Below are 26,066 nucleotides of genomic sequence, written 5' to 3'. Positions count from 1 at the left end.
CTAAAGTGATGCAAAGCAGAACTCTTCCCGAAAAACACACTTTAAAACCTTGCTTTTTCCCGTGTGTGTGTGTGTGTACGTCTCTACATCCCTAACCTGCAGTGCACCTCTCCTTGCAGGTATTCTGGATGTAATTTACTTGTCAGACAAGTACCACGACACTCCTGAGATGAAGGCCTCCAGAAGACTGCTGGACATGGCGGGAGTCACTTACAGGTGGGTCTCCCGGGCCCTGAGGGTCTGGGGTCCACGAAACTTTAATTTACATCCTTTAGATGACAGTGACAGCAGTAGAACAGGCCTGCACGCGTGAGGGAGAGCGCGGGAGAGATGGCTGCAGTAATGACCCCTTCAGGGAACCATGCATGGCCAGTAACAGGAGGCCTCTCTAGCCTCAAACAAGCTGAATAAGCCTGACAGAGGGAGGGTGATGGAGCAAGAGAGGCGGTCGTGATCACTTTTTTAAAATGTATTAATTTATCTTGCCAGGGGAAAAGACGTATTAATTTTACCTGTCTTCCCTGGGCAGATCGAGAAAGGCAGTGACATCCAGATAAATTACACTATACGTCGTTAGCCAGTCAGGCATGAAACGGACAAGCTAGGCCCTGTGAGTTGGACATAAAGACACGACACGTTTCGGCTGGTGCGGTTAACAGTGCCACGCAGAGCTGAAATATTGGGCTTGTTTTAAGCCAAGAGTTTCATATGTCTGGCAGGCTTACAGTTCTCAGAATATTTTACTCCTGTGGGCAAAGTGTCCTGTCCAAATTGGCTGATTTGCTGGCAGAACACTCCCCGCTTTCATCTGTTGGGTTTTTCTTTTTAAAAAAAATCTTTGTCTGTTTTTCTCTGACTGTATCTGACTTGGTGCCTGGACTACCAACCGAGGCAATCTGGTCTTGTTGAAGATGCCTTGAAGCGGGCAGTTTATCTATAGCGTATGAAGAGTGTGGCACTGGTTGACCGTCAGTGAGGCACTGACACGAGGGTGTGAAGCTGCTTTCGGAGGTTGAGAGACACAGCCTTTTCTTCTCGCGTGTTTCTCCGTCCTTTTACTGTATGGGGAGAGGTGCTGAGGTTTTGGCTGGCTCAGTTTAGTCTGTGGCTGGTTGAATTTGCAGCTACAAAAAAAAAAGGGGTGGGGGACACACTGCCTGGCCAAAAAAAAAAGGTCCCACTAATATTTCGTTGGACCGCCTTTAGCTTTGATTATGCAACGCATTCGCTGTGGCATCGTATCCACAAGCTTCTGCAATGTTGCACTTATTTTTCTCTAGAGTTGTGTTAATTTTTCCCCCCAAGATCTTGCATTGGTGATGGGAGATTTGGAGCACTGCGCAAAGTCTTCTCCAGCACATCCCAAAGATTCTCAATGGGGTTCAGGTCTGGACTCTGTGGTGGCCAATCCATGTGTGAAAATGATGTCTCATGCTCCCTGAACCACTCTTTCACAATTTGAGCCCCATAAATCCTGGCATTGTCATCTTGGAATATGCCCATGCCATCAGGGAAGAAAAATTCCATTGATGGAATAACCTGGTTGTTCAGTATATTCAGCTGACCTCATTTTTTTTGGCACATAATATTGCTGAACTTAGACCTGACCAACTGCAGCAACCCCAGATCATAGCACTGCCCCCACAGGCTTGTACGGTAGGCACTAGACATGATGGGTGCCTCACTTCAGTTGCCTCTCTTCTTACCCTGATGCACCCATCACTCTGGAACAGGGTAAATCTGGACTCATCAGATCACATGACCAATCTCATTCAAGATTGTTTTCCGACCACATTCCTTCCTCGAAGATGTTTCCCTGCTGTCCTTCCACGTTTTAATAATGTGTTGGACAGTTCTTAACCCGATTTTAGTAGTTTCAGCAATCTCCTTACATGTTTTCTCTGCTTGATGCATGCCAATAATTTGACCTTTCTGAAACAGATTAACATCTTTTTCCACGACCACCGGATGTCTTTCGACATGGTTGTTTAACAAATGAGAAGCTACCCACTGCATCAGTTAGGGTGAAATAACTTGTTGCCAGATGAAACATAATCACCCATGCAGTAATTATCCAATGGGAGGCTCTCACCTGTTTGCTTGGATAAATCCAGGTGGTGACCTCTTTTTTTTGGCCAGGCAGTGTATATAGTGTAGGGCCTATAATTTGCAAATCACTGAATATGCGCAGTGTCTTAAATCCAGTCCATATCAGTGACCCCTAAATCACAGCTTCTCCCTGTCAGGTACCAGAACATCGATAACCGAGCCCACTGTAGCCAGCAGAACCTAATGGATAAAGAAGGAAGCGTCACTGATGGTTAAAACGCTTCAGTAACAATGCCTGCTTTGAGGCACAGCTGCAGGGTTGTGTAAGGCACGGACACACAACTGGGAGCTCCTGTCCACTCGGATCCTGCATGACTGCTTCTAAGTAACGATTTTGACGTTTTAAGAAGTTTTTGTTTGCAAAGTTTTGTTTCTCTGATCACCTGGTGGACATCCAGTTTTTTACGTTTAAAATGAGTGCAAATCGACTTGAGCAAATGGAGACTTTGCAGACAATAGCACAGCTTGATAAATGTTCATTTAAATTCAGCAATTTTGTATCTCATTTGTTATTGATATAAGATTCAACAATTTAATAAGATGCAAAAAACAAGCATACCAGCTGTGTATGTTGTTCAGCCTCTCTTGTCTGTAAATATCGGCCTCAGCCGTTGGGAAGAACCCATATCGCGGTTCCACCAGGTCCTGCTCATATTAAGAAGAGTTCAGAAGCAAACACGACTGGTCTGTAATTTGCAGCTACTGCAGGCTACTGTCGGCCGCCCAGCTGCTCTCCAGAGGACACGCATTTTAAATGGAGAATTATTATTATTATTATTATTAATAATAATAATAATAATAATAATTCTCAAATAAAGCTGCTTGCATTATTTAATGTTTGGATGCAGAGAACTACCCATGGGTCATTTAAAAAAAAAAAAAAATTCCATGGCTAGTTTGAGTGAGGAACTTTGTTGGAGAAGAGTCCGAGTCAGTCGTATCGGTTTGTTTATATCCACGTCTGTTCTTGCTTCTGTCTTCAGAGGTGTGCACACTAGAACCTACAATTATCTGTATTTGGGTTGGCAGACAAAGCTGCAAAGTTCCAAACTCATTTTCACGTAGATGTTTGAACCGCAGCGTGGGTCTGTCAGGCTGGGAACCAAATGAATTAGGCTGTTGTAAACCTGTCATTTTACTCTAATTCCAGCATCTGTTTGTGACAACGTTGGCTTTTTGTCATGATAAAGACATCAAAAAGCGGTGTTTCCATCTCTCTAATCAACTCCACCTTGCTGCAGCTCTGGGAATTAAGAAAATTTTGACCATTACTCTAAAGTGTAAAACTGTCTACCCATAAGGCCTTGGGGTTTAATTTTGTGTATTTCCGTTTCAGGTAATTCATCTGCCACTCACGGGATGAAACACACAGTCACTGATCTAAATTAGACGCCTTTGTGATCCTCTTAACAACCCGTGGGACTAAAACATATGAATGTTTCAGGAGCTCACCTTTTTAATTACTTCTGTTTTAATATTTAATACTTTAATGACACACATTTTAATATATATCCACAGGGTGGCACATTCTTTCCTTTTATCTCCCACATATGTCCTTCACGTTTGTGTAATGAGGCCCAGGGGGAAGTATGTGCTGGAGTGCGGAGCTCTGGGTGAGGAGCAGTAGAGGCCTTGGTGTGGAGAAGATTCTTGGTCCATTGTGTACCTGCTGTTTTTAAAGTTCTACAGTAAATGTGCTCCTAAGACTCCTGTGAGGATACGAAAGAAACCCTCCTGCCCACAGATGAGCGCAGTGCGGTTCTTTTGCAGGCTTGTTCCTGCCGGCTGTCTGCAAGAGCAGACAGGTTAGTTCCCGTACCGCCTCTCGAAGGTTTGCCCTCGGCCTGTGGAAAACACTTCCCGCGTTACCGCAATTATTGCTGTCTCCACTCCCTGTGTCTCTCCGGCGCCGTACCCCCCTCCGGTCGCCGAGCTGCTATTCCGATGGTCGGCACTTTAATTCGAGCGCCGAATGGATAGCACGCCCCACGGAAGATTAGAACGACCTTCTCGACCCAGAGGCGAGAAGCCAAACGTCTGGTTGCCTGGTCAAGTGCGGGAGATGTTGGCTGTGCGGGGGGCCGGAGTGGGCAGTCTAGTGTTTGCTCTGCCTCCACGGCTGTGATGAAGACCCAGAAGATGATGATGAGCTGAGAAGTGCGGAGGAAGGCAGACATCGGAACAGCCTTCCCCTGCTTGGCAGGGTGAGCTAGTCTGTGACCCTCGTCATCACGTTTCCCCTGAGGCAGAGTTGGGGAGTAACACAAAGGGGCTGTGCAGGCTTTTACATTTGCTATAGTACTCTTAATAATATAATAAAATTATTATTATTATTATTATTATTATTATTATTAATTCATTAATCATATTACATTCTAGAATTATTTTTAAAAATCTTGTTCAGATTTCTAAGGGTGTGTTTTGTGTGGCGAGCTTAAACACCTGGAATGTGTTTTGAGAGCAAATTCCAAAAAGGAAACAAAGCGAAACTGCAAAGGAAGCGACTGTGTTGATGCCTGTGAACGGTGGAATGAAGCGCTGCAGTGTCTGAGAGGGCAAAGGAAAACCGCTCGAGTCAGGACTATCGGAAGAGGGAGAGAGTGGATTTTAAGTGAAAATGGGGCCCCACTCTAGTGTGGTGGGCTGTCACGGCAGGGCGTCTGCTGATAAAGTCTGCTGACCCGGGTCCGGTACGAGTGCCGTAGGGCTGGAACCCCCCCCAGGGAAGGAGGCTGGGAAATTGACTGCCGCACACCTGCTGTATGTTGGAGCGGACTGAGGAGGTGATATGGTGTGAGCGCACTAGCTGACTCTCTCATCCCTCTTTTTGCGCTCTTTCTCTCCTGTTTTTTCTTTTCCACTCTTTCTGTAGCTCCCGTGCTTCAGCCGGTGAAGACGTGTATTTATATTAAACACTTTGTGAGGTGAATTATTTAGGCTTTTCTACCCGTGTCATCCTGAGAGTGGCTGGTTTTGTTTTTTTTCTGTGTTTCAGGCAGTTTAAGCCAAAACGTGACCGGATCATCATTGACTTTAACACCATCAGTCACTCGGGAGTGAACGGCACAGAGAAGGTGCACTCACCATGAATATCAAACACTTCTCAAATACTCACCAGTACCCAATATACACAACAGCCCTTAAATACCAAATGATTTTTGTAATGAACCATTTCCATAACACTGGATTGCTGAAATAATCCAGAAATGCAAACAATTTTTTCTTAATGTGCAATTGCATACTAACAGCACTTTCTGCACTCTGAAATGCTAAATATTAATGTACTAAACAATACTGAAATACTGATTAAACTAAACTGCTGAATGTTAATAAATGAGAAGCTGCACTTGAAAGAACTCAAAGGAAATCTTGTAATTTGTTCTGTATCATTCAAACATATTCAACAAAACCTATTTTACACATTTTCTTTGCATAGATGCTGTACTTGTGCATTACTTGATTGTGGCAGTAGTGTCTATTTTGTAACGCAAGAATTAAATGTCTCACTTGGAACCCTTTTTTGATTGATTGATTGATTTTTAAAATTTTTTCCCCCCTCTGAGATTAGCAGTGCAGAAGTTCTCTCTGAAACGAAACAAACGACGACGTAGCTGTGCTGAAAATGGGTGTGAATTAGAGTAAGCTTGAGGAGAAAACGGGTTGAGTGTGTTGGGATTCTTGTGTTACTCTGGAAAGAAAGTTGAAATGCAACCAAGCTGGTGAGGCTGAATTTCTTATTTGCCTTCTCGAGCCGTTTCTGAGTTCTGTTTTGTTACGGTGGCTCTAATTAAAATACATAATAAACATGTTGTTCTGCCTGCGGCTGTGTTGCTGCCTGGCCACGGGTAAAACGTGACTTCATCTCCCCAGTCGTTGCAGAGGCTGGCCTGGTGCACGCCTGGTTTGGGGTGACCTTGGGTAGAAATCCAACTGGTAGCAGATTTTAATCTTCTCGCTCTGCCAGTGTCGCCATGTGAAACCACTGCATCTCTCGGCGGTCGCTACGAAACGAGCCTGGTAATGTAGCTCGCTGGAACCATCGTAAGGTACATGAAAACTCCTCAGGTGAATAATTATTTTTCCTTTTAAAACCAAAATCAAACAAACAAACAAAAAAAAAGACGCACTGAAGCAGATTATTGCTTTGCATATCTTTTCCTTAGTTGCTCGACTTTGTGGTGAGTGACCATTAGGTGGCAGCATTGCTTTAAAAGGAGCCTTTGACCCCTTTGTGGGTTTGGTTCGGAACAACCAACTCCTTTTTCAAACTGGAATCTGTTTTTTATTATTGTTTTCATTTATATAGTACTGTTCTCAAACTCAAGGACACTTTACAGACATGTATTACATTTGAGGTGGGCGTCGAGCTTGGCAATCCAAACGGAATGAGAAAAATCAGCAAGGCTTAAATATTCAAATATGTGAAGTATACGCCAGTGCATCTGTATTGTGTATGTACAGAACTTTTACACTGAGTGTGTATGTTTACGCACGCATGTGTGTTTTGTTTACGTTTACATTTACAATATCTGGCAGATGCTCTTATCCAGAGTGACTTACAAAAGTGCCTTGTCTGCTTGGAAATAATTTAACCATAATGCTGGTGCCTAGTTTTTTTGTTTTTTTTTTGTATTCTTTTCAAATAAATTATGTAAAGAGTGGAGGTGTGTGTGTGTGTGTGTGTGTGTGTGTGTGTGTGTGTGAGAGACTTTTTTTATTTTTTTTTTTTATTTTTTTTTTTTTCAGGTTTTTTTTTTTTTTTTTTTTGGCATGGGTTTTGTACCACTCGTGACAATATTAGGAAATCATTAGGAGTGGCTCTTGGGTTTTGAACCCATGTCAGGGAAAGAAAGCATTACAGCACAGTTTCTCAGTCAGTAACAGACCGATGGGGCCCTGTGTTGACACTAGCACAATCGCCTCTAGTTTGCCTGACTCTTAAAAGACAACATTTTAATCTTCGATGTCAGAAGATAGGGTCTCTCTGCAGTGTGCTGTTGGCGTTGGCCGTGCACCAGCTCTTGCGAGAGACACGCCGCAAAGTCAACACAGTTTCAATGAATAATGATTACGGCTGGCACGCGACACCCTGGTTCTTGAGGTTCAGCTGGCTGACGGCCAGAATAACTAAAGGAATTTTGAAGAATGTTACTAAGTAGTGATAAGGTAAAAAGAAGACAGAATTTGGGCGATGGCCAATATAATTAACCTCCTTAACCACAGACTTGTGGGATATAAAGTGGGGCTCTGCTCCGGTAAATATAATGCTAACGGCAGTGTTACAGAGAGCACAGCTCGGAAACACGAGTCTGCATAACTATTAAAGGTGAACACCAGAGGTGTAAACCTGCAGTTCTGTATACTGTGACTCTAATCCAAGAGTGGTGATTTTTAATTTTTAAATTTTATTTTATTTTTTTCAATTATTCAGTTCTAATTGTTAGTAATATTCAGTAAAGTGTTTTTAAATATTTTGAACAAAATCCAATTTTGGGGCCATTTTCAGTCATAAAAATTACTAATCTAATGCACCTATGGGAAAGATCTGTTCAGTCCAAGAGCAGTTTGTGGTGGAGAAACATTTGTATCGGAGGAACCGAGTCGTTAAATTTGAACTGAATCATAAATGAAAATCGTAAAAATATGAATTGAATCAGTGACTTACTCCACTGTATTAGAAGCATTTCTTTAGGAACACCTTGTATTTGTACAGGTAGAGACTAGCCCATCTAGAGAAGTGCGGTTTGTGTTGGCCCGCTTCCACAGAGGCAGCAGTGGTCAGTTTCTGGCTCTGGTCCTGCTGTTGACTGGAATTTGGGGGCTAGGAAACGTGTCACCGACGGAGGGGAGATGGTGGGGACCACCACCAGTGGTGAGCTGTAATGTCTCCAGCAGTGCTGTTATGCTGCCTACTCAGAAGTGCAGCATCCACTACTGGGTGTCCACCGTGTGCGTATCGGTGTATAGCAGTGCTGTGTACTTCCGTGTGCCACCGTGCGTACCAGCGTTGGTGCCGTGGGCGGACTCTGTGATGCCTAGAGAATTTGGGTCAGCAGTGGTACTCTCTTCAAAAACTGTGCTGAGATGAGATGTGTAGTGAGTGAACAACTGTGTGCAGTCACAAAGAGGTACAGTTTAATTGTGCACCTATAAAACCTGCCAAAACGGTGTGTGAACGTGGTGTAAGCTTGGTGTTTCAAGTGGAGTGTTGAGTGTATGTTTATAGGGACATTCAGTGTGTAGATGGCTGACGTACTGAGGCCCCGGCCAGGCTGATCCTACTTCTGGGGAACTACAGCCTTTCAGAATTTTTAGTTCTAACCCAAATTAAAAAGCCATGGCCCTAATACGCTTTTGTGTGCGTCTACAGGTCCTGGGTGGCGTATTGTTTGTTAGATTAGAACTGAAATTACATGGTTTGTGTGTGCTGATGGCATAGTGTTTAAAGTGAGTGTGGAGGGGACACCTGACCTCTGTCAGCCTCAATGAAACACAGGGGTGTGTGTGTTACTGCTTGTGGAAATATAACCTTTATTTTGACCAGTATGAGGACGGAGGTAACGTGCAGAAAGATCTATTCTATTTTATACTCTCGCAGACATCAGGAATTTAGGAGTGACATTTTAAATAATGTTCCCTTTAAAAGCCATGTTAGTAGTGTTCATAAACCGCTTTTTGTTAGATCTCTAAGTTTCTCGTCTTGCTTTCTACATTTGATTGTGATAAATTGCTTCACGCTGTTGTCCACAGGAGTTGACTATAGCCACGCTCCTCACTCTGGTGTGCTTGGGAGTTTTTAATCCTTCTGTGAGATCAGAACTCGACTGCCAGAGTGCTGATGTATACTGGCGTCAGACCCTGCATGCGTGTCCATGGAGACCAGCACCAGTTACTCGAGTCCTTTGGGATTGAGTTAAAAATTCTTAGTTTTTAAGTGCCTAAACGGTCTTACGTCAGTGACATGATTGAGACACTGTCCTGCTGCGTGTATACCCAGCTCACCAGTACAGACGAATTCCCTTCCAGATGCCTTGAGATCTATTAATATACTCAGCACTTTTAAAAAGCGTCACAACTCATCTGTTTTATTATGTTCAGATGTGTACACAGATGTCTGTGTGTGTGTATATATACATACATATATTTTATGCTTATTCTCATTTTCATTGTAAAACACTTTGTAAGCCTGTTTTGAAAGGTGCTATATAAAAGATGTTATATTAGTGATGTAGTAAAATTGGTTTCCAGAGAAACTGTTCATTAGCAGTGGGAGGAAGGCTGTTCTCTGTACTTCTGATGAGTTTGACAGACTTCTGCTACCTCTAAACTCAATGAACATCCGTTGACTTTTTTTTTTTTTAAACATTTTTTAACAAAAGTTGTCTAATTTTCAAAAACATTACCTTGTATCCTGACTACTGTGAAACATGCAAGTTTTACTGACATTTGTGTTGTCACGCTTCACACGAGAACAGTATGCTGACATGAGTTTTACACATCTATTACAGAAGTGTATGATTTGTGCGTTTGTGTGTCTTTGGTGATGGTTTCTGGAAGGCTGCGCAACCCTGTAATGTTGCCCTGGAGGATATCCTCGGAGCCCAGGTGTGAGTCCCAGAAACACAGGCTGAAATCGACCGACATTCCCCACATCACCCGATCTGAACGCCATACGGCCCTGGCTTTACGGTTCTGCTCTCCTCGTACACATGCGGAGCAGGACGGATGTTCTCCCATGCTGGGGCCGGGGGAATGAAACGGTCTTCTGGAAAACCATTCATACTGGAATCGCAGTTTTTGACGGAGCTCTTCCCTCACGCTCAGCTCGACTCCTGGCGACCGTCTCTCCGCGTAGGTCCAGACGCGCAGGGCCGTGTCCTTGCTGGGTCGGCGGGGGAGTCCTCGCCGTGGCCCCGTTTGACGGAGCAGATGTGTAAAGGAGTGGGAGGGAGTGCGCCTGCTGACCTCATGCCGAAAAGTACTGTCTGTACGGGGGGGGGGGGGGGGGTGATGGATGGCTCTTAAGAGCACAGGAGAGGAGCTATGTGGCCTATCAGAGAGGGAGAACTGCTACAGTTTGGCAGGTCACATATTTCTGATTGGTCACACATGATTGGAGGACGTGGTCTTTTAGTTTGAGCTTCAGACTGTGTTAGCATCTCAAAGGAACGATCCTGGGCAGAAATACACTGTCAAACACACTCTCCCTCCCTCCCTCCCTCCCTCTCTCTGTCTCTCCCCCTCGCGTTGGGTAACTGGATAACATCATTCTTTGGTCAGTCCTGTGATTAATGGACACTTAGCATTTGAACAGATGAGACGGCAGCTGTGTGGTTATTTCCTAAGTTTCAGCTTCATAGAGCTTCAGAGTTGTTCACCTGGGGGAGTCGGTCTTCTGAGGAAAAATGACCAGTTTATCCTACCAGGGGAGAAATGAAAACACAGTCTGTAGTGAGTTCTGAAACCCTTTAGAGTATTACGTTTTTATTTGAATGATTGACATCTGTGGTGCATTAACATGTTGAAAATTAAAATGTAATGGGTCCAGCATTGACCTAGTTCAGATTACTTCAAACACACATTTTAAAAGGCCTGGATACACAACTTGGTGTGTTCTGAATCTGAGAAGTTTCTGTAGTGAAACAGTTATAAGAAGTTTGCATCTTTCAGTAGTTAGTAAATGGGATAAACAAGCCAATATTTCTGCTGTTGCTTATGTCATGTTATCAGATTGAACTTTAGATTGGAATCAAGTAAATTATTGCCTTGGCTGTACATCACTTGATTGCTTTTGCATTATTTGCAATGGTCTTTAACGTGTCTCCTAATAACAGCCCAACTTCTTGTGCTCCTCAGTGTATCCAGGCTTTTAACTACACTCCAGACATTTGTGTCTTATCAAACACACAAAATAATAATTATTATAATAAAGGGCAGCTTTAGAAATGAACTGAGACGTCACCGAAGCTGTTTGTGTGTTCATTTCACGAGAGACTGGGACATCAACAGTTACTAATAACAGCAGCTCTGTCGTCTGACGCATTCTCAGACGACAAAAACAAATGTTTGCTTAAAAAAAAAACAATTGTTTAAAAAAATTTCCATAAAAAAAAAAGAAATCCCATAAAATCCATCTAAACAAGGCTTACTGCACACAACACTTTAAAAAAAATGTCTCTGGCATTTTTGTTATACTTTGTCACATGACAGGCTGACCAATATGAGGGAACACGGTTTTACAGACTGCCAGCTACAAGAACGGGATTGCAGACCAGGAGAACAAACAAACTGAAATGCAAAAACAGTTTGAATTCAGGAAATTCATTTTACAGATGTCGGAGGGCAAACTTGAGAAGAAGCAAAACACAGTAACATAATCCATCAAAAGCGGTGTGTTTTCAAACACAGTTACCTGACTCCTGCCGCTGATCTAAACGGTGCCTCTGTGGCCAGAGCAGTGGGGCCATGGGACAGCACACATCAAACATAAGTGCACAACAGGTAGTTCATGTCCCCTCCTCCCAACATCGCGGACCTAAGGCTGTCAGGGGATGAGTGGTGTGTGTAACATGACCTGTGTTCGCTGCCACTGAGGGTTCCTGCCTGCTGTGTCGTGTGCTCTCCCAACACGTGCAGGTTCGGTTTCGTCTGTAGCCGAGGGCAACGGAGCCTCCGTGGACGCCCCAGGCTAAGCTTGTGGCATATCAGAATGTGAGGAAGTGTTGTGCAGGAAGAGGTTACCACTGACCAGCCGCACACACACACAGGCATACGCAGTGTCACACACCTACACACACACAGCATGTCAATTGGCCCACAGGCCTGAAAAGAAAACGTGACCCTCTGCAGAAACAAAGCACAACAGAAAAGCAGGTTCCACCGTACAGTAAAACAATTAAGAAAATGTAACAAAGACAATTTCTCACATCACACCTAACATTTTGTCCTAAAAAGCATGTACCAAAAAAAAAAAGGATAAAACAAAAACAAACAAAAATAACAGAACCAGGTAATGGGACGTTCCAGCTGGGCATATACATGACGGGCGGTGGAGGGTGACACTGATAACTGAAGGCCCTGGGTCAACTCACTGCTCCTCAATGTCCCACTGAGTTCAGGTGTGTCTTACACTCGTATGTGTGTATCATGGCTTCTGGGACGTTGATTCCTGATAGGGTAGCTCCTTTTTTGGGAGTTCCCCTTTATCGCTCATCTGCCAGTGACATCCAGCTTTAGTATTAGGGAGACGACTCCCTCTAAACTAAACAAGAGCGCGCGAAGCAATCGGAGTCAAACTGGCGGCGTTCCCATCACAGGGCTCGGGATAGATTGCGGCTGTGAAGCTTAACTAGGAAAAACTACGACTCCACTCAGTCTATGCAGCTGTCATAAGGAATAGCGTCCTTGATTTATTTCGTCTGACTCCTAACTAACGCCTATCGCGCGTGGAAAGGAAACATGGATTACAGGGGAGAGGCAGACAATGTATGAAACCAAACAACAGTTTGTGGCTCCATAAAAAAATAAAATAAAAAAGTGCAGAACAAACCATCGCAGAGAATCAAAAGATTTGTGAAAAAAATATACTTTAACGCAGAGGTTAATGAGATTGTACAGCGGCTTTTGTTTTGATTAGCATTAACCCTATTCTGATAAGCTCAAATATTAAAATTCATGAAGTATAAACAGTAATGCATGACAAGAAGAAAAAAGTCTCAGTATTTTTAAGATTTTATTTTTTTTTTTTTATGTATAAACACTGTACATAAATTACTTTCTCTGAGACTAATATTGATGTACGGATAAGTGGATTTTTTTTTTTTTTTTTTTTTTTTAATGGTAAAAAAAAAAAAACCCATAAAGATAATCTCGCGTCTCTTGTCCAAAGACTGGTCAGATATGATGTATGCTTTTAGTTTCGTCTGTTTTGCTCGCTACTCTACGTCCGTCACGTCAGCTGGGTCAGTAAAGACATCGAACACTCAGACTTGACTGAATACTTGAATCATAACTGTGTCCTTTAAGAAAGCGAAGCAGTAAGGTACCATAGTTTGTTCACTGTACATCCTCAGGGTAGTCCCATGAGACCTCGCACCGATGTGAAGGAGAGGCGTGGAGCGCAGATGGAGCCTTTGGGCAGGTCAGCCTTCTCCACGAGACCTGACCCAGAGCTCGTTTACAGCCTTGTCCAGCGGGGTGCACTGGTTTTGCGCTTGTAAACATTTTGATTCCTTTTTTTGTCCTTATTTATTTTTTTATATCTGTTAAGCATGTCACCTTTAAGGTTTTCATACAAAAAAAGCACGAAAAAAGATTAGAATGAATAGTTTCTGAACTGTTTTTTATCTCAGGAAGAGTCCTCGCTCTTTTGGAAAGAGTTCCTTTGTCCGTTCTATGTTGTGGCATTAAGAGATGTCAACGTTATAGGCATGTGACACAACCCGTGACACGGGTGTGTCCATCGGGTCTTTTCTACATGGTAAGTGAGAGGCGTCTAGACACAGTTCCCCAGACCTACTCTACAGGGTGTACGGGTTGGGGTGTGGGCTGGTCGTCAGCATAGAGGGCAGGTATAGGGGAGTAGCGACGGAAGCAGCCTAGCAGATGGACTGTTACCTCTTCCCGATCTCGCTCTGCCTCAGGAACTGAACGTTGTTGGCGCTGTCGGCCAGCTCGGGGTACTGCTCCACGGACAGGACGTAGTAGCCATCATATCCCAGCACTTTGCCCGAGCTCAGCAGCTGCCGCTTCTCCCCCTCGGTCCAGAGGCGCACGCCTTCCTCCCCGTCGCGCACACGCTGCTGCTCCCGCGCCCACGCGCTCGCCAGGGCCCGCTGCCGGGCGTGCTCCAGCACGCGCGCCTTCTCCTCGTCCAGCGTCATGCCGTAGCGGACGTGCAGCGCCAGCGAGCCGTACTGCAGCTCCACGTCGGCGAAGCGCCGCGTGCGCCCATTCACCACCGTGGTGGACTGCGACACCGTCACGTTCACGCCGTTCTCCAGGCTCTTGCGGCCGCTGGTGAGCCTGAGGGCCGCCAGGTCGCTCTCGGGCAGGCTCGTCTTGATGAAGTAATGCGTGTCGCGGCCCTCGACCGTGAAATGTAGGTCCTCTAGGTAGAAGGCGTTGTTCAGCACGGCCGCCACCTTGATGCAGTCCTCGTTGGCGATGTTCAGCGCGTTGGTCGCCACCTGACCCTTGCTGGTGATGGCGAGCATCACGCCTTTACCAATCAGGGACTTGACAGTGGCGAACCACAGCCAGGGTTTGTCCCGTGTGGACCGGTGACGGCTCAGCTGCACCTCGGGCATCCTCTCAAAGGACAGGAAGGCCTTGGCCTGCCGTGTCACTTCCTGCTGCACGCCCGAGATTGACTGCAGGGGAGAGGAAGAAGATGTCGAGTAAGTGATGAGGTTTTGTTTGCTTGCTTGCTTGTTTCCTTTGGATTTTTGGCTTTGTCCTACTTCGGAAGTCAATTATTTAAAAGTACAAACACTGGCTCAGGCAAGGACATTTTTGATCACACATTTATCTGAGAAAGATTACTAGAAGCCGTACTCATAAGAATTTACCAACAAAGCAAACAACCTGAGGTATAAAAAGCTTATTTGAATGTAGGCTATGTGAAACTAATATGTGGCCTAGCTGCTTAATTTCACATTGAGATGTGTCCACCATGGTGGCATAATTAAAGGATTTCATATGCACGTCAAACACCCACGGATGGTGACCTTAATTCAAGGAACAAGGGAACGATTAAAGCTCCACATAACTGTCTTGTGTCTCAGTCTACCATAAAAGCTCGGTCTACCATAAAGCCCTAAATCGTGGGGTTTTTTTTTTTTTTTGGAAGAACATCCAAATCCCACTTTGCAGGTGTAAGGAAGCAGCACTGGAGAAAATGGATGATGGATCGGGAATCCTGAGGCTCTCGGCTCCACGGAGTGCTGCATTTTCTCCGCTCTACTGCTCTAATCTAACACAACAATTGAACAACACGGCAACAGGCCTCCCAAGTGTTGGAGTCTGACGCTGCAGAAAAAAAAATACAAGGCCGGCGCTGATAAAAGGTTCTCGCTGCTTCATGCCTACCGGAAGGTCGTCCCAAAGCTGGCTCTTTCCCATCTCCAGTGAGGGTTGTGTGAGGTCGAATTTGGGAATTGGGAACCCTGGGATGGCGTTGTGAAGGTGGAATCCGAATGTTACCAGCCAGATGTTGACATCTACAGACAGACATTTGGGAACTGGATTAAGTACTGTGCTCTGCTTTATAAAACCACTCAGCAGTTTTAGTTCACATGTAATGCTTAGTCATAATTGTCTTACAGGAGGCATTTACTCTGGCCATGAGGTCAAAAAATGCAAGCAGAATCTGAATAAACTAATATACATTTAAATTGCAAAGTAGCCCATGGCTCTGAATCATTTCCAGTTTGTCCTTACCTGTGACGTACTCTTTGACATCATGCACTTTGCTAACAGGGTTATTATTTCGAAACATGTACAGGTTGAAGGGGGCCGGGTCTTTGCCCACCCTGGTCCAGGTGCTAATATCCGGGGTGGTCCAGCGGCCGGCCGGGATGTCGTAGTCTCTTTCTCCAAAGTGCAGCAACCGCGTTAGCGGGTCATACAGTCCCCCGTGGAAGCCGATGACCAGCTGAAAGTCCGGGTTGGAGTCGAAGTAGATCTCCCCGTAGGCAGTGTACTGCACCTGCTTCAGGAGCAAGCCGTTGCTGCTAAAGACAGCCAGCGGAGTCCCGGTGTTGTCGCACGCGATGTAGAACTCCTCCCCGCTGCTGATCTCCATGGCGAACAGGTGGCCCTGCAGGTCGTAGTAGAGGGAGGTGATCTCGGAGCTGGAGTGGTTGTAGACGTGGGTGATGCGCGTGGGGTAGTTCAGATCGGCGAAGAAGAACTGAAGGTGCTGACCCAGGCTACTGCGTGAGGAAAGGCGCCTCCCCAGCCCATCGTAGCGGTACTGGATGGTCCAGCCGCCCGCCTTGCTGTGCACCCTCACCAGCAGACCCTTGGAGTTGTATTCGAACACCTCAGTGCCCCTCTGACGCAGGAAGCCGTCCTCGTCCATTCGGTACTGCACGTCACCCAGCCGAGTGATTCGGTCTCGCAGGTCGTAGCGGAGCGGCGTGAGGCGGGCGCTGTTGCCAGGGTTCAGAAGGTGCAGGTTGCCGTTCAGGTCGTAGCTGTAGCGCCACATCATCTTCTCGTTCAGGTAGACGGTCTGCAGTTGGCCGTCCACGTCGTACTCGTAGCTGTATTTGGTGGTGTTGGCGAAAGGCCCGATCTTTATCTCGCGCTTGGTCACGCGGCCCATGTTGTCGTACTGGATGGTGATCCAGTACATCAGGGACCGGAAGATCTCGTACTGGATCTCCTTAATGCGGCCGTGGACGTCAAAGTGCTTGGTGTAGGTCATGACTGCCGTGGAGATGATCTGGTTGATGTCGTAGTAGATGACGCCAAACTTGCCGAACTGCTCCACCTTGCCTGAGATGTCGTCGAACTGGTAGAGGTCGATGGGGAGGGGTGTCTCGTTGATGACCCCTTGCATGCTGGTGACCCGGAAGCTGTTGTCATAGGAATAGTCGAAGCGGGCGTTCACCATGCCGTCTTCGCTGAAGCGGAATATCTGCCTGTCCACCAGGGGTCCGATCTGCCGGTAGCGGATGGAGCAGATGAAACCCTCGCTCTGCAGGTTCACCGTCTTCAGGACGCCGGCCGTCTCGTCGTACGTGAAGCTGACGCGCGTGCTATCGTACAGGATCTCCGACAGCTTGTTCTGTCTTCGGTACTTGTACAGGATGCGGCGGCCCGTGCCCAGGTGCGCCACACGGAGGAGCTGGCCGTCTTCGCTGTAGTCCACCGTCACGGAAGCGTTGCTCTCGGGCGGGTGGTAGATGTTGCGGTAGTAGCCGATGGATCGGATGGTCTCCATGGTGTGGCGCGCCACGCTAGGCATAGTGATGGCGGACAGCCGATCCTGAAGGTCGTAGTCGAAAATGTACTGTCGTTGGCTGTGGAGCAAAAGCACCATGGCCTGGGAAGAACAGAATGGTGGGAGCAAAGACACAGGAGGGAAAAGGAAAAAAAACTATTAATTACTCTAACGAGTGATTGGAATACAAGTGCTGCGCTACTGCAGGGTTTAACATCCCATTTAAGCGCCCATGTAATTGGCCCCTGACCCTTCCACCTTTTCTAAATGCAGACCTGTTAGAAACGCTTGGATGAATGTTTTAATCGTACTGAAATGACTAGCCTTTCTAGCTAAATTGATCTATAAGCTAGTCTTCACTGAAAGTCTTGAAATTATTCTCTGAACAAACTGTACATGATAAACCCACGCCTCTGGTGGATGGTAGGGAGGTACGTAAATAATTAAAGTCACTATTTCATCACCACCAGCAGATCTTTAATACTTATCGAACATATCCCCAAGTATGCCGGAAACCCACCTATTCAGCTGGTTGGCTGTGGTTGAAGAGAGATCTCATATTTATTGTAAACCTGTCTGAATTTTTTTTTAAAGAGCTGCAGAAGAAGCAGGTCTGATAAATAAGTGAGCCTCGCTGTTCGACTCAAGTGCTAACGGACCCGGTGCCCTGGCCAGCTCACCATCTCAGACTGTGCCACGTGAACGGACTCGGGGCCCAAGCCAGCTCACCGTCCCACACAAATCCATACAGAAACCTTATTCATCTTGCCACCATACATTCTGTCTGCTCGTCCATATCTCTCGCCTGGCGAGGAACAGAGCCCACTAGGACTCCAGGCAGAGGAAGAGGGCCTTTCTCGGAGCCGCTACGGCAGCGTGGAGCCTTCATCTCGTCTCGCGTAGGACACACCGTACTCAAGCTCCGCAGACATTCCGGCACTGACAGTGTGTCCCTCTCAGGACACACTACCCTGGTGCAGGGCAGGAGATGGGAAAGCAGACGAGCCATGCATATTTAATTCACTCACACACACACACACACACACACAGACAATAGTGCTGCTAGTTTTCCCGCCAAAACATTTCACTGCGGAGTAAACATCTCTCCGGGCTCTGACAGGTTATCAATTTATCAATTTTCTTGTTTTTTTTCTGCTTTGGGTAAAATTAAATCCTGACTTGGGTTGCGTTTGGAAGCCAAACGGCCATGTACTGCTCCAGAATCGGAGCCATGACTGTAAAAAAAAAAAAAAGACACCAGTTTATAGTTGAAAAAATGTACAAATTTGCTTAATAGGAACAATGCCATTTTATGATTTTATGATGGCAAAATTTGATGGGCCAAGTTTTTTTTTTCTTTTTTTCCCCCAATTATAGTATAGACATGCCCATAAAAATCAGCAAAAAAAGTTGTTACTGTCATGTAACTGATCAAACACAGGCTAACATTCACTCTTTTGTTCTCCTTTTAGTTGAAGAGTTGGTGTTGAAAAGGCTGAACTCGTAAACTCCCCCTGCCTCTCTCTTCTCCTGCTCTGGTTTTCGGTCTTCTGGAGTTCAAATCCTGCAGTTTTCCCAGTTTTCTTTAACTGTGCTCCTCCCAGCACCCCCCCCCCCCCCCCCCCCCCCCAGCAAACGCAAGACCCTCACTTCGCCCTTCGCGCTTACTATTCTGTCGTATATGCACTGTTCTCAGTACAGATCTTTTCTGTTTTCAGTGCAGATATTTTTTCTGAATAAACTACTGCTGATACAGTAACATTAGTGTGTGCTGTGAGCCCACATAAGCGCATTGAGAAGTCTCCACCACAATATATATATTGCCAAGCTCCTCACTCACCTTGTCGAGGTACGTGTAGCTCCAGGTCTTGCCATCTGCGAAGGTTCTGGAGACGATGCGTCCCTGGCTGTCATACTCCACTCTCTCCACTGTGCCGCCCCTCTGGATGCCGGTCACCTGACCGGCGCTGGAGTAGGTGAGGTTGACGGACATCAGTTTACTGCTGGGCACCCACAGCGTGGGGTGGCCCGCTGCGTCGTACACGATCTTCAGCAGGAACTTGCGGTGGTCGTCGTAGATCTTCTCGGTGCGCAGAGTTCGGTCGTAGTCCACCGATAGAAGGTTTCTTCCATTGACCTTTTTATGGTAAAGGGGAAAAGAAGAAACGTGTGTGAGGTAGACGTGTAACTTCAGGGTGAAAACCAAACATTCTGCCAGGGTTTTGGATCACGTGGTCCATTCCAGTTAGATGACTGGACCAAAACCCTGGGAAGGAATCTGAAATATTCCTCTGCGCAGGTTTTTGGTTAAAGTGGAGGGTTACATTTTACGGTTTTGTTTGAACCAAACCTACTTTACAAGAACCGAGGTCCTTTCATGTCTTCTCATGTATAGGGGAAGGGCGTGAGAGAGGAGACTCTCGGTTTTAACAGCCTGCGTGATGAAGAGATCTCTAACACAAGACAGCTGCTTGTGTGTGCAGCGGGTGCTGTAGCGCACACGCCAATAATAATGAGACAATACCCACAATCTTCCAGCACACATTAAAGTGAAATTTGAATTTTCTCAGGTTATTTTTTTCACATCTTAAAAATAATAAACAGTTGTTACTGTCTGATTAAATACAGTTGTCAGATTTCTGAGTTAAGCGGCAGGGGATGGAGGATTTTAAGACCATGCAGACGCTCCCAACTGGATGTTCGGACGGCCTCGTCTCTCACCCGTAGCTTGCGGCCGAACACTATGACTTTTCCTCTGGTTTGCTCCTTTCTGAAGCGCCACTCCACCAGGTTCTGCCCGTTCTCCCCAGGCAGACTCATGTTCCTCCGGGCCACCGTAGGGTTGGCTGCACCCGCCAGGATGTGAGGCTCCGTCTGGTAGTGGGAGTCCATGCCGTTGGCATAGACAACCCTCAGAGAGTTATCATAGCCCACCTGGTAGCTGTTCCTCAGCTGGTCTGTGAGGAATAACAAAACACAGGAGATGTTTAGAGGTGTGTGTGCGTGCGTTTGTGCATGTTAAGGCCTAATTATAAACATGAACATGATAAAACTATTATAATTATTGCAAATTAGCTGTTTGTGTTTCCCTATTATTATGGGATGGTGAGAAGGGTCTTTTGGATAACAGTTTGAGAAATGTAAAAACGTACATGTATATAAATTAATTATTTTACAGTATATACTTGAGTAACAGAAAAAGATGTTCCAGTTTAATATCCCTAACAGATTCCTAATATACTCTAAATTTAATACTAGCATAAACATTTTTGAAAATACACATTTCCCCAAAGACAATATCATTAGATTAGCTGTCAGCTTGGATGTGGTCAGTCATATTTACGTCTGCTGGCGCTCCTCTGCTCCTTCACATGCTCTCTGCAGCGTAATTACTGCCAGGGAATGAATTACCAGCTGACAGCTGTAGGCCTAATGAATGAGTAATGACTACTTGGCCATTAATATTGATTTGATATTTGAGTTATGGCTTGATTAGGAATGTGGTTGATCCCAGGGACGCTAGGATAGTGCAGAGGGTAACACGGTTCAGAGCGCACAGAAACACAGATTTAGGACTATTGCGAAACGCACGCACGCGCGCACACACACACACACAGTAACTACCCCGCTGTCTCCCTCTCTCTCTCTTACACAAACACCCTCACCTTGCACGAGCGTGTAGAAGGAGTCGATAGAGGACAGGTTGGTGGTAATGCTGACATCATCATCCCGCCCTGAGGTTTCGATATCTACGGTCAGGGCTCTGTCCATCTCCTCGATCAGGCTGGTAATTATCCCCGTGGGGAAGGTGACGTTGGTCAGCCTGCCCTCACTGTCATAGCTGGGAAAGGAGACCAACAGGTGAAGCACATCCCAACCACGGCAATCGCACACTGAACCCTCGCTCCGGCCACGCCCGACAGCCCAGATCTGAATGTCCAAGTTATCGTGTACGTTACGACTGGTCTGCTCAGAGGACTTTAAACTACATGATCTAATGGCATCTATTGTGTCGGTTAACAGGGTCTCCGTTTGTCCTCCGTTTGTACTCTTAGGCACACGCTACAGCCTACGATAACGCAAACAAAGCCCAGATCACAGGCACTGTTGGCACGGGAAGTGAGACTCCAGTAAGTGCATTTAAAATCAGAGATTAATTCTGCCCCAGGGAATGTATTCATGTGTTTGCCCTTAGCACCTATCAGACAGTGATTAGCGTAGGCCTGAGAGTGCATTACACTGAATCAACACGTCTGGCTTTGTTTATATACAAAGAACAAAGCATTCCCCCACACCAGGCTACCCTCAGCGCCACACGTTTGCAGGTTTAAGAAAGAAAAAAAGTTTTAATGTGTCCAGTAAAACAGCATTAAAAAAACATGAAATCATCGTAGGGTCGTCTCAATAAACTTGGTCTCTGAGTGACCGTAAGCACACACTTGTTAGTGAAAGAGGAAGCAGCGTTAGAAAGATCAAATTATAATCCAGACAACCAACTAGAGAGGTAGAAGGCACTGTCACCAGCAGGTCTGAGTGTTTTCACGGTGGGGTAATTAGGGGGTGACAGGCATGTAGGTTGGATTCGTGAGATCCCTGGGTGGTCTGTCACCATGTGTCCTGTCTTACTGAAGAAACAGCAGGATATGGGCGTGCACACACACACATCATGTTCACATTAGATAAGGACAAACACTTAAATTTTCTTGGCACCACGACAGGTTCTCTGTTTGCTGGCATTTTTTTCCTTCTGTTGCGGTAAAGCTCGGAGATCAAATGGCGGTTTCGAGAAGAACAGGATGCATTTCTTCTGTTGAGTGGACGGTTAAGACGGGCACTCTTTGTGCTGAAATGTATACGAAGCTCTTTGATTGGCTCGGCCTGAGCCGGTAGCCCCTTTAATGGGAGTCAGATGCATTTCGGAGAGGGCCGAATTCCCAATGCTGATGGGAATTCTTCCCCGGCTACGGCCGAGCCAGAGACATAGCTCAGCGGACAAGGCCGCAACAGATCCAGGATGATCTGGGACAGAGATTCAGATCCAACCTCAAATCCAGATCATGCCAAACCTATTTTCCAGGAAAAATTGTTGTCCAGTATAATTTTTAAGGGCCCTGTACATGTAACTAGCACATATGATGATATATGAAGTTAAAGCTGATTGAGTGAGCAGAGACTTGGATACAGACTAGAACTGTGTTTTTACATACACTGTGTTTTAGAGACTAAAACTTTTTTTTTACATACACTTTTTACAGACTAGAACTGTTTTTACATACACTGTGTTTTACAGACTAAAACTTTTTTTTTACATACACTTTTTACAGACTAGAACTGTGTTTTTACATGCTGGAACTGTGTTTTTACAGACTAGAACTGTTTTTACATGCTGGAATAGTTTTTACATGTGCTTTTACAGACTAGAATTTTGTTTTACACATTAGAATTGTATTTTTACATACTGTGCTCGTACAGACTGGAACTGCTTTTATGGACTAGGTAAAAAAAAAAAAGTTCCTTTATGAAATCCATATCCTAAAATAAATAACATAGGAGTTCAACACGAAAGGCTTTTAGTCTTTTGAGTTTACTAGTGTGTTTCCTGTATGCTTCCTGTAAATTATTACATTAGCACCTTCTATGACAAAGTCCACTGAAACATTCCCAGGGAGCTGAGAAATGCAGAGTCTGTCTACAAATGCTGCTTTCGTTCCTTACACATCCTCTGTCACCATCTCATCAGTGTTCATTTTACTGAGCGGAGGGGTTGTAGGTCGCACCATAGGGCAGGAAGTCTGGCTCGCTTCATTCAGGACTGATCACACACACGCGCACACGCACACACTCTAAAGCTATGTTACGGTGGCACTCACTCGTAAAAGGTGGTCCAGCCGATCTGAATGCTTTTGGTGGCCAGCAGCCCGCTGTTGCCGTGATACGTGAAGAGCACGAGCTCCTGCCCCTGCGCAGTCAACGTCTTCAGCCCGCCGTTCGTCCCGATGGTCAGCCAGATCACCTGGTTGTCGGGGGAGACGATACGCACGGGCATGCGGTTGGGGTCACGGCGCACCCGCAGCGTGTTCCCGTTGCTGTCGGTGACGGCGGTGACATCATCCTCGTTGCTGTAGCTGAAGTTGTACTTGTAGTCGCCGGTGACGAGGCTCATGGTGAACTGGTGCGTCCCGTTGGCGTCGAACACGTACAGCTCCTGCGATGCCGGCGACGCCACTTCGTACAGTCCGGACGAGCCCTGTGGCGGCCGGTTCCGCGAAACGGCGCGTATCCGGATGTTGCCCAGGTCGGCCACGTAGAGCGTCCCGTCGGAAGACACCACCAGCGAGGACGGAGCGTTCAGTCGGGCGTCTTTGGCGTAACCGTCACCCGTCAGGTAACAGTCACAGTTGGCGTCGTTCTTGCAGTCGCACTCAGGCGGCGCCCCTGCCAGGTGGGAGATCTCGCCGTCGGTGCTCACCTGCCTGATCCGGTTGATCTTCTTCTCGTCGGTCTCGGCGATGTACAGCACGCCGCTGAAGGACAGTGCGATGGCTGTAGCGCCCTCTAGTGTGGTCTGGATGGCACGCTTACCCAGCGCGTACTCGATGCCCGGGACCTGACAGTGCATGGGCCGGCCGGCTACGATGCGCACCTGCCGGTTCTCGGTGATCTGTAGCACCACGTTGTTGTCCAGCACGTAGATGGAGTTGTCCATGGGGTTAATGGCCAGGTCAGTGGGCCACTCCAGACGCACCTGTGGAGACGGGGGGGGGGGCGGCACAAGGTCAGTGATAGGTGGGGAGGAGACACACACCCACGCGCACACTCCTCTACGTGTGTTTGGGAGTGTGTGCCCTTCACTCCACCCTCCCCTGCATCACTCTGCCTCTCTCTCTTTCCCAGAGGCCCGAGCATCCGACTGACACTGATGAAGAAGAATCCTTTACTTTAGGGCTTTAATACATGGTGGGGTTCGCCTTTATTTCATTTGCCCCTCACTGGGTCATTTATTTTTTCACCGGGATGCAATTCCTCAGCGCTAGGTGAGGTGAGGGGAGGAGTGTCTGTCTGAGCAGGACAGGCAGATAAATAACAAACTCCAAGCCCAGGACAGGACCAGGTGCACACAAGCAGATTAGTAAAATAATGTGTGTAAAGTGAAATTCTGGGTGGTGATATGTGCAGGAAAAGAGAAACAAAACCTGCCTTCTCTAGCCTGGGCGTGTACCTGATTCTGCCAACGTCTCAGGGGTTCGGGTGTTGTAGCAGGACTACAGCCTGTGGGATTACATGGGATGACTAGATGGGAGCGATGGTATAACGCACATCTGCGTGTCACGATGGAGCTTGGAAGATTCATATTTTTGGACGCACATTCATGGCACAAGTGTTCTGTGCTGTTTCTGCAGGACGACAACGCAAACCTCACTGGTGTCACTTCTTAAACGTGTGCAAAGTGCTCACATTTTGGAGGCAAATACGTTGAAGTGTTTTGTGTATTGACCTTATTTTCAATAAAATTTAAACTTTAAGGATTGTGTAACGAAAAAAGGATTGCGTTTAAAAAAGAAAACTAGAACCATGGTGTCAAGCTACATGACTAACAGAGCTACAGAATCGGTTCTCACTGTCGGCGCATATTATAGTACGATGAGCTTTACACTGGTCAGACTTTAAGGGGAGCGTCTTGCTAGAGAAACCCCACCAGTTACAGATCCGTAGTGAAATCCGGCCCATCATGAAGCTCGAATGTCACAAGAGTCAAGCCGACACACTCTTTCGCTAACAATTAAGGAAAGCCGGAGGTTATGTAAGGACTGAATGTCAACCCTCTCTCCTCTCCACCCTTTCTCCATCTCTCTCTCTTTCTCCATCTCTCTCCCCTCATGCCCTGCTAGTGCCTGAGGGTTAAGCATCCTTGAGAAGCATTAAAAGTGTAATGTATCTGGAGTAGAAGCTCCCTGTGCTCACTCGCTCTCTCTCTCTCTGTCTTTTGCTCTCTCTCTCTCTCTTTCCCCATCCCTCCCTCTCTCTCTACTCCTCCCAGCCTGTATGCGATTCCACCCCACTGCATTATGCATGGACCACAGGCCAGATCCACTTTGGATATGCTGCTGTCACACTGCTAAAAGCGCTTAACTGTTAACATGGGGTCACAGTTTGCAGGGTTGGAGGAGTGTGTCTCACTGCCACAGTGGAGCACACACCTTCCCCACCCTCCACGGGCCAGCTGGAGACATGCAGAACATTCCGCAACTATGGGAATAACTTTTATTTTTGGAAAACTATTTATTTTTTACAAAGTCAAGGAAAACCTCCCTGAGGTTTAAGGAAGAACTCCTCAGGAGCCATTTTGAACATGTTAAGAACCCAGTTTCGAAACCAGTCCATGCGTGGTGTGTTCTCACTAACTCTGGCTGTTCTTGAGCAGTTCTTGAGCAGTCAGTCATCAGATTACAAATCTTTAAATATTGCCAGATGTTCCTCGACGGCACCTAGATAACATGTCAGCCTCTGGAATTGTACAGATGCATGATGGAATGGAATTCTCAGCGAGACGGGAGAGAGGAAGCTCTGGGAATTAGCATGTAGTGGTTTCGATATCATGTATGCATCATGATGGAGGACCTCTCCGGATCTCGCAATAGCTGACACACCAGCCGACGTGCTGGGCGGAGACATATGGGATATGATTAGCCAAGAAGCTAGCACAAAGCATTCTGGGAAGTAAGAATTTGATGGAGAAATCCCAATCCTTCTTCCAGCAATCAGTGAGCCTCTCATTGTGGTTCGACATGTAGCCCTCAGACGTCTGTTTCCATAAGGACACTCCAGAGGTGCTCACTAGGGCTACTGTAGACTCATCAGACTCTGGGGCTGCTGGTGTGTAAAGAATCCTTACTCCTCTTTTTTAAAAAATAAACAAACCAAAAATACTAAAACAAACAAAAAATAAACAATGAACTCTAGGATTCCGCTGTTGGCAACAGCCCTTAGAATGTTGGATAAAAAGCAG

At 46.3% G+C, this 26,066-nt stretch overlaps 2 protein-coding genes across 7 annotated transcripts in view; one reads left to right on the top strand and one right to left on the bottom strand.

The window, feature by feature from the left end:
• dctd (dCMP deaminase) overlaps positions 1-5,465 on the top strand; it is a 12,939-nt gene extending 7,474 nt beyond the window's left edge. The window contains exons 5-6 of the mRNA XM_027017957.2: positions 120-216; positions 5,105-5,465. Coding sequence (XP_026873758.2) covers positions 120-216; positions 5,105-5,198 — 191 coding nt within the window. The 3' untranslated portion in view covers positions 5,199-5,465. The remainder of the gene's footprint in view (positions 1-119; positions 217-5,104) is intronic.
• Positions 5,466-10,558: 5,093 nt separating this feature from the next.
• The window catches only part of tenm3 (teneurin transmembrane protein 3), a 263,354-nt gene continuing 247,846 nt past the window's right edge, over positions 10,559-26,066 (bottom strand). For all 6 annotated transcript variants that reach the window (XM_035531325.1, XM_035531327.1, XM_035531326.1 and 3 more), the window contains 7 exons: positions 22,930-23,804; positions 20,725-20,900; positions 19,781-20,016; positions 18,900-19,196; positions 15,550-17,161; positions 15,199-15,329; positions 10,559-14,480 (listed from right to left, as the gene is read on the bottom strand). In XM_035531325.1, coding sequence (XP_035387218.1) covers positions 13,722-14,480; positions 15,199-15,329; positions 15,550-17,161; positions 18,900-19,196; positions 19,781-20,016; positions 20,725-20,900; positions 22,930-23,804 — 4,086 coding nt within the window. In that variant the 3' untranslated portion in view covers positions 10,559-13,721. The remainder of the gene's footprint in view (positions 14,481-15,198; positions 15,330-15,549; positions 17,162-18,899; positions 19,197-19,780; positions 20,017-20,724; positions 20,901-22,929; positions 23,805-26,066) is intronic.

This window comes from Electrophorus electricus, chromosome 11 (assembly GCF_013358815.1).
Source record: "Electrophorus electricus isolate fEleEle1 chromosome 11, fEleEle1.pri, whole genome shotgun sequence".
NCBI classification, from domain to species: Eukaryota; Metazoa; Chordata; class Actinopteri; order Gymnotiformes; family Gymnotidae; genus Electrophorus; species Electrophorus electricus.
This window is presented reverse-complemented; position numbering and strand designations above follow the sequence as displayed.